The 15,771-nt window shown below is 41.2% G+C and overlaps 2 protein-coding genes across 2 annotated transcripts in view; both read right to left on the reverse strand.

Moving 5' to 3' along the window:
- Window positions 1-868: 868 nt before the first annotated feature.
- On the reverse strand, window positions 869-4,737 carry cbln4 (cerebellin 4 precursor). Its single transcript, XM_076739935.1, has 3 exons — window positions 4,054-4,737; window positions 2,653-2,769; window positions 869-1,199 (listed from the first exon to the last, which is right to left on the reverse strand). Exons 1-3 carry the CDS (start codon window positions 4,318-4,320, stop codon window positions 1,002-1,004), a joined length of 582 nt encoding a protein of 193 aa, XP_076596050.1. The 5' UTR covers window positions 4,321-4,737; the 3' UTR covers window positions 869-1,001.
- An 8,067-nt stretch (window positions 4,738-12,804) lies between these two features.
- Window positions 12,805-15,771, reverse strand: part of LOC143327400 (uncharacterized) — a 29,120-nt gene continuing 26,153 nt past the window's right edge. The window contains exon 17 of the mRNA XM_076741701.1: window positions 12,805-13,415. Within this exon, the coding sequence (XP_076597816.1) occupies window positions 13,314-13,415 (102 nt within the window). The 3' untranslated portion in view covers window positions 12,805-13,313. The remainder of the gene's footprint in view (window positions 13,416-15,771) is intronic.

A 15,771-nucleotide genomic window follows, 5' to 3' on the forward strand; every position in this document is an offset into this window, starting at 1 on the left:
ACAATCAGAAATCTGATCAAATCTGACCTCTGATCAGGGACACAACAGGCCCCCGGGCACAGACACGACCCTCAGACTGAAAGACGAGAGCACAGCCATCACTCGTTTGTGGTCGCTCTGCGTCTCTCTGTTGTCACTTCGCCTGAATTCGTGGTCATTTTGTTACCTTTACAATCAGTTTGCATCACTTTGTGGCCAATTCCTTGTTCATCTCTATTCTAGTCGCCTAATTTCTGTTTTTGTGTCTCTTTATGAATGCCCTGCACCTCTATGTGCTCATTTGGCATCTTTGAGCTTATTTGGAGTCTCTTTGTGGTCATTTTGGACCTCTTTTGGTGACATTTCACAGGTGAAGCCCAGGTGTCACGGGGCCCCTGTGCCCAGTAGGCCTGTTCAATAATCCATCCCTGCCTCTGATCACTAAACATCCCCATTTTTTAACCAAATTCAAATGAATTTGTTCCTTCGTGCAGCTTCCATAAACACCGTTCGGTAACCAGTGACGTCTCATTCGACCAACTCCTGGCCTGGAACAATCAGCTCAAGAGAAGGAGTGAATCACACAAGCTAACACAAGCATATACAGTTTACACCCAAAAGCCAGATGTACTTGAATGCAACACTTGGCATGAAGAAAATCAGTATGCTGAATATATTCCGACGAGTCAGAGTTGGAGGAGTGCTTCTGGGACGTTCTAGCGTTCCTCTCTGAGGCTGCTTGAGTGACAGGAACATACAGTAGCGATAGGGAACATTTCAAGTCTCTTTCAACTGGACGGGGGACTCGGCGCTTCCAGAGAATGAGAACGATTTCCAAAGTCTTATTTCCTCCCTCCCGATCACGTTCCATCTGTACTTTTTCAACCATTCGGCGAGATCCGACAGACGCAGCAGCAATGTTTTGATTATACAGTGACAACACATTATGAAGAAGTCATTGAGCTTACGATCTTCTTTTTTTTATATTTATTATATTTTTCTTTTTTTTTTTTCTTTTTTTTTTACAGAGGGAACACAAGAAAGCCAGAGAACGTTGAGTATTGCCATCCACCAACGAGGTTTCCCTTCTCCAGCTTCAGGTAGACTTTGTCCTCTTTTTCTAGATAGAGCAGAACTCCGTTGGTGGCCGCCTCACGAGTTACATCTTTGTCGCCCGCAAAGGCAGAGATGACAGGTTTCCCATTCAACATCAAGTTCACCTGGACAACAGAAAGGACAGTTAGCAACGGTAATGGAAAATAATTAGTTCTGAAGATGTGTTTCAACCTCAATAAAACAGTTCAACTCCTGCATGACTACTAATGAGAGCTTATTGTATAGGAGATAAAAAGGAAGGAGTTTAAGTTTGGTTTATGTCTCACAGTGAAGCATTTATTCTCAATATCAATAACTCAATAATAATAATACGCTATATTTATATAGCTACTTAACTTTAGCTACTTTCTCCTTCCTTTTGGTGAGATGTTTGTATAATTTTACAATTCAAGTTTTTAACATCTAGTCTTTTAATGTATGTATGAGTTTTTTTTTTCATGTATCTTGTTATTTGTGCACATAAATACATTTAAAGTACTATAACTAAATACAATTAGCGAGTTCAGTGCTATATCAAACAAAATCTGGCAGTTTAAATTAATGTGACAAGCACTTCGGTACTCATTCGGATTCTCAGTTACGACTCGGCTGGAGCCTGTTTGTTCATGAATTAGTCAGCATCTGTATTTTCTGTGAAGGCTCAGGTTTCTTGGAGAGGATAAAAGCATTATGTTACTGTTCTACAGGGCAGACATTGACTCTTATTCATTATGGCATCACAACACGGTTTGATAACCTGTCCAGGAAACTTAAGTCACAACTCAAAACCTGATCTGAGGGGCTGGAAAAATAATTGGCATGTTGCCCTCATCTTCCCTCCAGGAGACATTTGAGGAATCAAGGCCGTAAAATCACTTGTGACTCCAACCACATCCTCCACAAAGAGCACGAGCTGATGCCTGCAGGTCAGCAAACTGTAACCTGAACAGGTATTAATCACTTTCAATAAACCTGAGTGTGACACCTGTGCAGCATTTTGGTGTTCTGGTGTTTGTCGATCTGGGTGCGATACTGCACGTTAGCTTCACTGCACAGGTGTGCTGCTGTAAATAAAGGCTAAAGGCTAATCTAATGTAATCTAATCGAAAAATAAAAGCACAGAGAATTGAATAGAATGAGAAACTCAAAATACAATCAAATAAGATTTTAGAAAAACCGAAATCATCAAATAGGACATTTGAAATATTACACTTTATTGAGAAGTGACATAAAAGTTAAATTTAATTTCCCCTGTTAGGTTACTTAGAATAAAAAAAGAATCAAATACAAAAAAGGTGAAAATTGTTTTTCTATTAACATATCGAGATAAAATGTTAAGGTTACGGTATACTGTCTTAAAGTGTTTGTGCTTTGCCTCTTTTAGTTATTAATAATCAATCAAGTTGTACCAATACTGTTAGATTACTTTGAGATATTATGGGGAGTGGCCAAACAAAATACTAATAATACCCCCCTCCCCATGCCAGTAATTTCCAGACAGTCCCTAAATAAGACACTGAGTCCAGTGAAACAGGTTTAAGTGAATCAAGAGCACAGCTGGAATAAACAGAAATGTACCTGTATGGTTTGGCTCTGGTACACTTTAATGACATGGAAGTTAAAACTGTAGATTCCTTTTCTCGGGGACAAAAATACTGATTCAAATGTGAAGTAGTTTCCTATATTCACGAGAACCTACGAGAGAGGAAGACAAAAGCACACGTTGACAACTGTGTTTAGACAGCCAGCACTTCAACAAAGGCTTTCATTTCAATGGGCCTTTAGGATTAAATATATAAATATTAAATCAGCAGCGCGGCCACCAGGCCGGCCCGGCTCTCACTGCGACACACTTCAGACAATATTTACTGTTATTCAATTCTTCTCAATGGACCTGAACTCAGCATTCGACTTTCCTACTCAACAAGAACCCAACATGACGCTTGATGACAAAGAAATCTCATCAGACAAAATTCCCCTTCAGTGCAAAGGCTGTTTTTTTCTTCCACACTTTAAACTGAAGAATCATAAGAGACACATGCAGGATCACCTGATATTAGTGGGTTGATGCGTAAATACATTTTTCTCCCTTCTGCTTGCTAAAAACGATCCACCTTGAACATCTCAGTCAGCACGGCACTTAACTCAGTCCCATAAGTGCCACTAAAAGGGCTGAAGCACCCCACAGTCACATTAGACGTACAGTGTTTGCATTAGTACAGAGAAGGAACTTCTTTGGGTCATGATTGATGGAGGCAGCAGAAGCTCCTCTCAGCATGCCCAGTCTCAAACGCTTCAATCCCACCTGTTAAAGAACCACTGCAGCCTCAGCCGAAACCTTTGACAAATGTGGCTTTCATAGCAACAGCATGCATATCATCCACACCAATCAGATCAGTTACAGCCTGTTATGACAGCAGAAAGATCACGTTATGTAACTCAGATGTGAGGGCAGATGATCAGTTGTGTGGTATTGTTGCAAACACCTTCCACTGCCCACCGTCGTATGACTAATCAAATTCTTGTTTGTGTTGGCCTGATTTGTTTGGGTGTGCAACCGTGCGCAGGTGAGGGCGTGCGCGCGTGAGCGAGCGAGCGCGCGCCGGCGCGTGGTCGGGGTTGAGTGAGGCGAGGTGAGGAGCGCGTGTGCAGGCTCTGCAGGACGCCCGCTCCCGAACATAATCCAGTCACTTTCACACCTGCCTGCGTGTGATATGCGCACTCGTACAGAATCCACATGCCAGCTGCAAGTCAAAGTAAACTCCGGGGTGCAGCAGCCACACTTCACTGCAATGACACTTTAATGTGCTGCACCACAAGTCAAAACTGAGCCAAAGGATCAAGGTTTGTCACAAAATTCAACCGAAGACTCAGGTTTGACAGACAGGAAAATCAGGGGGAAGGTGAATTGCAAAGTGCTATTTAAAGCGAATTTAGCCACTTTTTGACACTAGTATAGTTCATAAAAATCGTCTTAACCTGGTCGAAGTAGATTATTCTCGTTTTGTTGCTCATCTCCGACGGCTCATGGTTGTTGCTCCGGACTGCAGAGAAAGCCACCTTGGAGTTGGCGGCGCGCACTGAGATGCCGAGCGGAGAGGACGAAGCCTTCCAGTCCGTGGTCGGGTTAGAGTCGCACACCACGAGGCATTTTCCCTCCAGGACAATAGGCTCCGTGTCATTCTGAGCTCTGGCCACCTCAGAGATCACACTCCAGCTGAGCATCAGTAAGAGGGAGTTCACCATGGCTCTCTCTGTGACAGCCGTGGCAGCGCCGATTCGAAAAGAGAGACCGTCTCCTGCACCACACAAGTTTCCGAGTCCCTCCACTGCTCTCCCCCGCCGCAGACGCGTCTGACGCTGTGATATTCTCTTATTGGATCCACAAATGTGCCATATCCGACTGAGACATCAACAAAACAGAATCCGTAGGAAGGCTAAACCTTTTGCAAACAACCAAGAGACGCAGAGATCACCGCTTGTAGTCTATGCGTCTCATTTTCAGACTTTATTTAAAGCTCGTGGATGAGGCGAAAGTAGACCATGTGGAATGTTTTAGAGAAGACTGGTCCGGTCTGAGAGGCGAATCAGTCGATAAATCGTCCATAGCCCTCACTCCCACTCCGACCAACGCGTCTGACAGCAGCTCTTCCCCGCAGTGATGCGCTGCGTGTGTGCGCGCCCAGCCATCCACTTTACGCACGCACATGTGGTAGAACTTATAATTAACTGTCCCTGCGCAATTTGCCCAAAGCTTATATTTCTCTGATTCTCTATAAATTAGCTTCCAACTTAAATATACATTCATTAATTGGCTGCGTTAATGATACTGAAAGGATACACTGAATATGCAGCTCTGGCCTTTTCTCGGATATGGGAACAAATAAAATAATTATCTCCAAACACGTTTCTGATGATTTTTTTTAGTCTGTGGGGGCTGTAATGTAGAAGTATAGAACGGAAAATGCCCTGGAGCAAGAGTTTTACTGTTTTTCTTGCAATGCCAGAGCTCCCTGTCCAGTACTCCTGTAATGCAGTGACTCATCATAATCTCATTGCACAGGTGGGCTGAAAATCCCTCAGACTTGACTTCCACAGAGGTCAGTGATGGGACCTTTAGTGTTTCTGTGGCTGTCTTGGTGACACCATCCCTGGATTCAGTGCTTCAGTGCTAGATTCCCTGCAGCAACGCTTGCCTCACTGACACTGAGTGCAAAAACTTTTCTCACCTTGTTGAAAAGTAGTTTCACTTCAGATTCATCAATATTTCCCTCATAATCTGGAAAAAAAAATTAAATCTTAAGAGGCAATGTTTCACCTTGATGTTGTTGGTAATGGGATCTTGGCCTTTAATGCGTTTGTCACTCAGCATCAACCGCTGTAAGACGCACCCGTCTGTCACCTTCTGCTGCTAAATCAACAAGTAATCCAGAGTGTCCTGTGAGGGTATTGACAGGAGATTAGAGCTCGTCCTCGTGTCACTACGGGCTCCCCACAAAGCAGCAGATCAATTTTAACGTCCTTCTTCTGACTTACAAACATGAGGTGGCACCCTCACTTTTTAACCCAGAGGAGCTCACTGCAGCTTCAAATGACAGACAGACAGACAGACAGACAGACAGACAGACAGACAGACAGACAGATAGATAGATTGATTGATTGATTGATTGATTGATTGATTGATTGATTGATTGATAGATAGATAGATAGATAGATAGATAGATAGATAGATAGATAGATAGATAGATAGATAGATAGATAGATAGATTGATTGATTGATTGATTGTTCAATGTGTGCAGGTCAGCTAAACATGCAATGTGCAAAGTTGTTTGCAGGCAAGCATAAAATTCAACATAAAGTTTACTTAAGTTTGAATGGAGCAGTTCTTTTAAGGAAATTCCTCCACAGCTGCATTAACTTAACTTAAAAAATAAAATAATTTCAGAACAGTATTTCTGATAATTTGTCCCAAATTGCACACTTTGGGAATTTTTGGAAAATATTCGGAAATAACAGACATGTAAAGCTTCACAGGCTTATTAATGCATCTGTCAACAATGAACTCATAACTGCTGTGTAAGCGGTTAATGAATTATTGATGACACAGTATAACGCTGCTGTAATCATATTAAATGATATAAGATCACACATCACACAGCATTTATTAACTGCATGTACAAACCGTTCACTGGTGGATTTAAAACTGAAGACGTGCAGATCTTGAGGGTAAATTTATGACCTTGGAAATAGTAGTTTGACAAAGAATATCAAATAAATAAATGCAAATCTTAACTGAAGGTCAGTTTTCTAGATTCGGTCTTCATCAGCAGATGCAGTTTGTTCAGCTGTGGCAGAGAGTTAAGTATTTATAAATGAGTGCTTCATTAATAAATTATAGGAGGAGTTGCAGTGTGTTGTAAGCTATTTATTAAATGATTCAAAGGTTTATTTGTCACATAAACAAGCTATACGTGTAATAAAAGGCAACGTGGCTCCACTGAAAGACTAGAAAAATAAGTCAGAAAGAAATAAAGGCTGAAAATTCAAGCAATATAAATATGTGTAAGATTTGTCAAATGTTTTAAAGATTAACTATGAATACTACAAATGTGCAGGGCAGTGTGAAGGTGTTTACATGCTACTTATAAATGCTCAACGGGGGCTTAAAATGAAATAAGTCGATAGTCAAACAGACCTCAGAAACCTCATTTTAATTATTGGCTTTGTGAAGTGCACTTTGTGCTATTAAACCAAAATAAGCCTGAATCCTGAAACCCACATTTGATATTGGGGATTCATTTGCTTTCTCATTAAATCTGTGCTTTTGAATGCAGCCTTTTCATCTTTGTGGCAGAACAACAACAAATCATTAGGTTACACTGCTGAAAGTGATAAAACGGTCGAATTTTAAACAGCCAACGACCAAACGGATCTGACCCTGGCACAAATCAGCCCGTGCCGACACGTGATGTGGGGAGGAGTGTTTCACAGAGGAATGATTAAAAACATGCTGGGAGGACACGGTTGAGTGTGCCGCTTGTCATCAGTAGATTTCAGGTGGTGATCTGCATGAAAATATCAGATATCAGTAAAATCAGTCGTGGTAGTTGCAGCCTGTTCAGTCCTCACATGGTCAATCTGTCTATCTATTGTAGTCTACATCTAAAACCTCCACTCAAAATCTGAAAATGTGCTATTTCTAAAAGCTGTTTTTAGATCACTGAATGCAAATATGCAAATCTGACTTCAGCCGTCATGAACAAACTGTTGCTCTGGGCTTCAATTTCTGTAAATGGAAGACAATCTGAGGATATCACAAATGCAACCTGCACAGCTGCCATTTTGTGAGATTTGTGTCATCAGCCAGCGCTGACAAATGGTTCGGTGCCTAATGTTGTGCATGTCAATATGTTTCCATAGCAATCGAGTTTTCAGGGCTGAGAGGCGACGGCTTTTAATGTGCCAAGAAACTCTTCCGTGGAAATGTTGCAGGGAGAGGCTGTTTTGTAGCCTTTATGAGGGCCTGTTAGCCGACCCGAGGCCCCCACACAGAGAAAACTGCAGACCTCGGTAGCTGAGGTTATCTGATTATCAAAATAATCCAAAGGGCTTCAGGTCGCGTTAAACTTGCAGATTAAAAAAATGATCATGAAGAACAAATCCAGTGAAACAACTTGTGAAGGAAGAATTGTTGAATTTCAGTAAAACACAAAGATTTTCTTTAAAAATGCAGTTTTGTTGTCACAGATACAAACAAAGGATCAGCATAAAGACTGTGATGTGCTAGCAGGCTAAAGGCCATTAGCGTCACTAAGTTAGCAGTGGAGAGTAACAGAGTCGGCCTATATTTGTTCATGCACTGTACAATTTTGAGGTACTATATTATCATTTTATGCTACTTTTTCGGACAGGTGCTGGTTCCTCTTTTGGCTCTAGAAGCTAAGTGAAGTAAGAAGCAGGCTACTTGCAGGGCTAGCTGATTAACAATGTAACAGCTAACATGCTAGCCAACGAGGATGCATAGCAGCCACATCTGTCAAAGCTTCTTTGTATTTTCTCTGTGCTATGTCGTTTACTCCCGCTGGCTTTTTTTTTTTTTTTTTTTTTTTTTCCCCAAGGGATTGTACATCATTTCATTCAATAGTTTTATTGAACGGGGAAAAAGTTCTTCAAGCTAACTTGCTAACTACCTGTTTATACATGCAAACATCTACATATTTATTTTATTCATTCATTCATTTTTCAAATTCAGAAAACAGTATTTATTTTCTTATTTTGCAGCCTGTTCACAAGCTGTTGGACCATCATAGTATGTGCTCTACATGTCTACATCCTGTCCTCGCCTGCCCACAACCGCTTCTCATTATGCATATACAAACTACATGACTGCACAACCTGTCTACATCACCGTTTATCATTACTGTACACCTGCTTACCACAGTGTTATATGTTGTGTTATTCTACATATATACATTATGCCTATAGGCTATTTTTACTTCTGCACTATTTCATGTCTCAGATTCTCAGTTATACTTGCACGATTTTCCTTTTACACCTACTGTATGAGCATTGTTGAAGGGACTGTCATTGCCAATTATTGTGCATATGACCACAAAGACCTTGAATTTGACCCGTATGTGCATCCACAGAATAATAGTAGCCAGACTGGAGCCCATACTGTCAAAATATTCTGCTGTTTCCATTCTCACTGGGATGATTCCTACAGTTGTAAAAATGTAAGAATACAAATGCTTGCTCATTTTTGCAGGAGGCACACTAAAAATGCCTCTAAAGGGCCAATAGGAACAGCAGCAGCATAACCAGGACCTCCAAGGTCAAGAGACACATGGCCTTTTTGCATTCACTCTAACTTATTATTTTTGCTGAAGAATTACTTCAGGATGTAAATGCAGTGCAAAATTTTTCACTTTCAGTCGGCTAATATTGCAGCAGTGTGTCTTTCAGGAGGACCTTGTTGTCCTCAGTGGTAGTAACAGCCGTGCTCCTCGGGGTCCTCGTGCTGAGAACTGCCTCCCCATGGAATACACATAATATTATCTCAAGCGCTCGTGTCACAGTGTCAGGCTGAGCTGAAGTTCAGTAATTCAATAACTAGAAAACCAGTTAAAGCAAAAATCCTTTCATCGACTTGCGTGCGTGTGCAGCGATCTATGTTGCTGCCATAGCCGCCATCCAGGTAAGACGGCGTCTCCGAAAATATTAAAACCGCTTATCAGCAAACAAATCACGTCAATGTTTTACCTGCTCCCTCCAGCAATTACTTTCTTTTAAACAAATGCAGTCTATAGGGGACTCGGGTGGTTTTATCATCTGAAAAGGACAAATAAAAAGAAAGGGAAATGATTTAGACCCATCAGTGGGTCTTGATAAAAAGAAAAAGTCTCTAGAGAATTTAATTAGCAGTCTAAAGGAGAGTATGTACTCTGCATATAACACACTGATCATGTCAGACAGCCCTGTCGCACATGCTGTAATGAGCTGCTTTGGTAATCTTCAAAAAGGCACAGGCTCATTGTATATACTTTTACACTAATTAAACATAAATCCAAAGTAGTGCGTGTACCACTTCTCTACGCAGTAATACAGGCAATAGGCCAGAGGCAATCAGAGATACCAGCTGTCAGTCACTGGCAGAGGCAGCCTCTATCCTTCATGTTTTAACATTTTGTCTGAGGAGAGATTTTCTGAATCAGCAATTTAGAATATTTCTCTTGATTTCTTAGTCTCACAGGGCGGCACAACAAGCTGCAAACAGAACGCTGACATATTATCACCGCTGAAGGTGCTTGTTTAGGCGGAATAACCAGATGACACGTAGCAACATTAGCATGCGTTCGGAGGTTGGTTTCTGGTGATCTGCTAAACTAATGTATTTCAGTTGGAACTGTTTTCCTGGCCTGCATCACAAACACCGTCTTTCTCATTCCACGGTCATGTTAGCAAAAATAAATATGCATCAATGTTATGTTGAACAAACAAAAAAGCGAAACATTCTTGGAACGTTATGGGGGGGTTAGTTAAAAGGCTACCAGGAGGGAACCTCAGGGGAACGTTGTTAAAATTACCCTGAAAAAAACATGAATTCATGTGGTTATTAGAATGTTTTGGGAATGTTTCATTGACCAAAAACATTTGCATAACTTTCTTAGAACGCTGTGGGAAAGTTACCAAAGAGAAACCCGTAAGGAAGTTTCCAGGAATGTTTTGGAACATTTCGAGTTGGCTGGGATGAACCAAAACTCCGTGGTTAGGTTTAGGAAAGATTGTGGGTAAGATTAAACTAACTTAAATCAAAGTTGACTGTTGGTTTCACACACTGTTCAAGGTGTGTTTGACCCGTCCATCCACCTCGGCCACCTTGCTATGTGGACGTTGTCGCTCTTGTGCTACGTTTGTCCTTATTAGTTTCAAGGTTGTGCTGAATGTCAATGAACCTTCATCTGTAGTTTCTTCACTTTGAGCATCACCTTTCACTCGACAGTGGTCATTGGATCTGCGGTCAACACCTTTGATTAGAGCAGCTTTATATTCATAGGCAGGTACATTGAATCCGTTGAAATGTGTGTGCTTTTTGGTCAAATGTGAATCTGTTTTATTCCCTCAGCTGCCAATTAGACAGGCGGCACACTCAGAGCAAACCTGCCAAACCTCTAATGGAGTCCAACATGGCACCACATACAAATCTGCATACGGCATTAATTCATGCAGCATCGCTCAGCAATCACAAAAATGAAAGAGGTAACTGTATCCCTGCGACCAAAACAACACAACATTTTTTCACTGCAGACGTTTTGACGTGTTGCAGGTGTTTCAGGCTGGCTCTCTGTCACACTGCCTCAGTTTACTGGGAGACTTCGGCAGAATGGAGCCATTGTTAATGTTGTTAGTAACACCGGCGCTTTTCCGACGAGTCCCTCCACAGAAGTTGGGACATATACTCAATTCAAAGACAAAATATTTAATGTTTGACCTCATCAGTATCATTGATTTTTGTAAATATCTGATTATTCTGAATCTGATGCAGCAACAGGTTTCAAAAACTGGGAAAGATGTGGAACGCTCCAAAAAAAACATCTGTTTGGATCATTCACAGGTAAACAGGTTCATTGGTAACAGGTGGGAGTATCATGATTGGGTATGAAAGGGGCATCCTGGAAAGGCTCAGCCACTCACAAGTGAGGATGGAGCGAGGTTCACCACTTTGTGAACACATGATAGGATGAAGGAAGACGTAAAATTGTTGTCAGTAAACATTTCATTTTGTTTCCAAATGATTGGCTCTGATTTTATTTACATTTCACACAGTGTCCCAACTTTTTTGAAATCTAGGTTTTAAGATAAGGTAAGATAAGATAAGCCTTTTTTGGCCTTTATTGGTCCTCAGAGGCACGAAAAACTGTAACGTTAATGATGATGTTTGTTCACAGCACGAAACCAGGAGGCAGGTTGGAGAAGTTGGCGTGCAATGAAAGCATGAAAATAAAAAAACAAAACAAAACAAAGGCAGAAGAGGAAACACAGAAAACACATGCAGGAGAGCAGTTTAAATGTTAGTGTGTAATGATTTCGGTCACTAAGTTCAAGTTAATATGATGCTGCAAACATTTGTTCAAATTTGGTTCTCACAAGAGGAATAATGATGATAACACATTCGCACCAGCAGATTCCTGCTCCAGCTGTACATTCTGCCTTCCTCAAAGACCAGGAATTCACACCACTGATGCCGTAAATGCATGTCAAACTTGCAGAGCTGATCAGGACAAAATGGTTTAGAAAAGTCCTTTAAAAATGGGGAGAAGTGAAATTGAATGTCTTACCTTTTTTAACACAGACCTCGAAAAACCCAGCAATGACCCTGAAAGCCAGAAGTGAAAGCAGGGCACAGCAGAGCTCGTGCAAACTGAAGTTTAATCCTCATAATAACAAAGTGTTTGAAAAACGAAATGAAAGCGTAGACACTCAGAGTGTGGCGTTAAACGAGGGGACCATAAATGCATAACTGCATATTTATCTGCATCTCGTTAAATGTGAAACTAATTCCAAAGTAAGACACAAAATGGAAACCCGTATAATTTGAACTTGGCTTCTAGAGTTGATTTTGTGTACATGCTTTGTGTTGGGTCACTTATCTCTTTTTAATTTCAAAAGCGGTACAAAGATATTACATCAGGGTGGAAAAAAAGCATTAATGATCCGTCCAGCTCCGATTTTGACAAATTGGAAATGTAGAAAAAATGAAATGGAAAGAATAATAAGATGAAGCTCTGTGAAGGAAACATTTAATGAAGTAGTTTCGCATGTTTCCTGTTAATGTATCACCAGTTTCTGCAGATGCAAAGTTTTAATTAAAATCTCTGTTTCCTCCCTTTACAAGAAAATGTGCGACTTTTCCTGCTCAGTGTGCGGCCTGGTTCATTACAGCACCGTGGTCCACGGTTACAGCTGCAAACAGTGCTTTTGTCGTCATCTGATTAAAATGTCAAACGCAAACGAAACACATGAATCAGGTCTAACCAGCGCTACAGCTACTTTTCAAACATTTGAATGGGCAGTTTTGTGCTTCTCATCATGTCGTCACCACAGTGCAGATGTTGTCCTTAATCAGGGGCGACCTTGGAGCTCCTCGTGGAGAGCTGGGACAGGAAACGTCCCTGACCGCAGCTCGATTGCATGTTCAAAATAATCACGCAGCTGAAGAGCACCAGCCTCAGCCGGCCTCTGAAGTGCTGTCTATTCTGTTCCTCTGCCAGCACAGAGCAGTGGGCACCATCATCATCATCATCATCATCATCAGCACACTTCAGCATCCCAGTGCTGCTGTGAAATCCTTCATCACCGATTCACCTCAAAACAGAAATTCAGTAAAGTTGAAGTCGACTCAAATCGAAACTCCCTCTGACATGAAGTAATGTGACACAGACCAGTTTTATATTCACAAAATCGATTTCCACTGACATCCTGTAGTCCAGGTGCATTAGCATCACTGTACACTTCATACTGTCGGACTGCTCAATCAGTCACATCCAGTGTCCGGTATAAGATAAGACATCTGTACAACAACACAGGAGGAAAACACAAACAGCTTTCAACACCAAATACTGCGTTACACATTATATCCTCTCTGAACTACGACTAAGAAGACAGAATCTGTGTGGTTTGTTTGATAAGCATCTCTGCAGCCTCAGTGACTACCAATTTGTGCTCTGTACAGTGTAACTCATAGACTTTCAGCGTGGGCCCTCTTGAAGTCGTGGACGAACTGACAGATCAGCCCAAAGAACTCCTGAGAGTCTTGATCCGCCGGTTCTCCGAATTTAACCTTGACAAGAGAAAAACACGATGAGTGACTTGGAAATTCAAAACTTTAGCTTGATGTCAATTACAGTCTCAGACCTTGCAGCTTGTAAAACATATTTTACAATTAACAACTGCTTTCACTCCCGTTAGTGAGCTGCTGGCTGGGTCGTGCATTCTCTTCTCAACAATGGTCCTCTCGTATAATTATCTCATATACTTTCTCAGCATGCAGCCCATTCCTTGAGTGTACTTAAACACCGAGGCAGACGTGCACTGGCGAATTAGTACATATACCTCAGTGGTTAAGGGTCAGTGGCATAAAAATGTTAATAATTTTAAAGTCAAACTTTATCAGAAAGGGTCACAGTGGTTAAGTGTGCTAATTGGCTCATTGTATGCTGTTGACTGTGCAGGCTCACACTACGCTGCTCTCAGTCTCTCCTCATTTTCTTTACGTCTTATTATGTTTCAGACATTTAAAAGCTGTTATATTTCCTTATGCTGTTCATATGTTTAATGTGCTCACTGTATTAAACAGCCCCAAATAAGACATTTACCAGCATTTCCAAACGGTGTCCCTCACTGACTGTTGGCAGACGTTAGCTTTACTGGCATCGTCTCACGCTTTAGCCCGTTTTGCTCTTTTAGGTAAACGAGAAGCTTGAAGCTACTCTTATGCCTGTTCAGTGAGTGCTAATGTAGCTGGAGTCAGCAGCCAGTTAGGTGGTCCAGACCCCCAGGAAGTCACTGCTCCCAGCCAAGAAATAGTCCAGCACATGACCCCCCAGAAAACAGTGAATTGTCTTTATTGTTCAATTTTTAAAATGTTAATTAGTGAGCTTTAAAGGTGCCGGTAGCAGGATTTTGTTACCTTTGGACAGAGCCAGGCTAGCTGCCCCCCCCCGTTTCCAGTCTTTATGCTAGGCTAAGCTAACTATAGCTGCTGGCTGTAGCTTCATATTCACCAGACAGATGTGGTATAAATGATCTCACCTAACTCACAGCAAGACCATGAAAAAGCTTAGTTCCCCAAATGTCAAATTATTTCTTTATAATGAAATATTCATGGCCACAACAGCTATTTTGGTTGGTGTGGGCAGATTGAGGTTTTCTGGAGGAAGATATAATGTCATTGACCAACAGCAGAGCCAAACAAGTACAGCTTCAAGGTCTCAAGTTTCAAGGTGTTGAATCAAAGCCACACATCTCTGCATGGAGGAATTTAAACTGAACAGAAAGAGGGCTTTATTTAACATCGCCACAGGTAGCTTGATAAAGGCAAGGTGGTAATTTTTAACACTGGGACTGAAGCATTATGTCAGGCAGGGCACCGAGGTCGAGCTTGTATTAACTGATTCAGCCATGATTAGCTCTCCCAGCAGGATCCTCCCTCCTGTTTGGGATGAGATCTCTCTCAAAAAGCAGAACCTTTCCCACCAAATCTAAATGTGCAACCATTTGCTATGAATGGTCAGTTCCTCAGTATACTCAACCAAGAAACCTTTCATTAAAACATGGACTAAAAAACAGAAACTTCATTTTGCCTCAATTTCCACAAAAATAAATAAATAAATAGACTTATGAAATGAATTTATTACAATATTTAAAGCTTAAAGGCAAAATGATGAAATTAAACTGCTAGAATTACTCAAACAGGTTTTAGATATTTTCCAAAACTGACTTCAATTAATCACTTAAAATTAGCAACATTAGTAATAATCAATCATTAAACCAGATTATGAACAGTTACACAGGCAGGGAAATGTCTCTATTAGGTCTCTTCGTGCTTCCACAGTGTAATTGCTGACAGTTAGCGTCTTAATATTAGCATGTCTCCCTGAAAGGTTCACACAGGTGTGAGACACCTGCTCTCAGAAAGTCCCTGATTGCAAAACGGGATGAGGGCTGATTATTGCCTCTGCTCCATAATACATAACACTCTCACATCAGATGTGCAAATAAGCCTGTTTGCATACTTTCCCTCAATATTTTGTGCTTTCTCTTACCACCCGAGGCAAAAGAGGTTTTGGTAACACTTCATATTAAGGTACACACAGTCGCCTTTAACGAGCTGCATATTAGCAGCATATTAGCTCTTTATTAGTCATTTAATTATTGATGCTGTATTAGTTTGTGGACATCGTCTTTGGTTTAGCTAATCAGCCTTGTTGTTTTCTGTGCATGTTAAATTTTTGCATGCATTTTCACGGACACGTGCTGCGCTCCGTAAAAACATCAAATCCACAGTCACGCTTCAAACTGCCTTTGTTAGAATAAAGGGAGTTCCTGTTCTATGAATCAATGTGTTTCCACCTTAACGAGTGAGGATAAGCAGGATAATGAGATTGGCTACTGGTTGCTTTGGTTCCAGGTGTATC

The sequence above is a fragment of the Chaetodon auriga genome, chromosome 10, assembly GCF_051107435.1.
Source record: "Chaetodon auriga isolate fChaAug3 chromosome 10, fChaAug3.hap1, whole genome shotgun sequence".
Lineage (NCBI taxonomy): Eukaryota > Metazoa > Chordata > Actinopteri > Chaetodontiformes > Chaetodontidae > Chaetodon > Chaetodon auriga.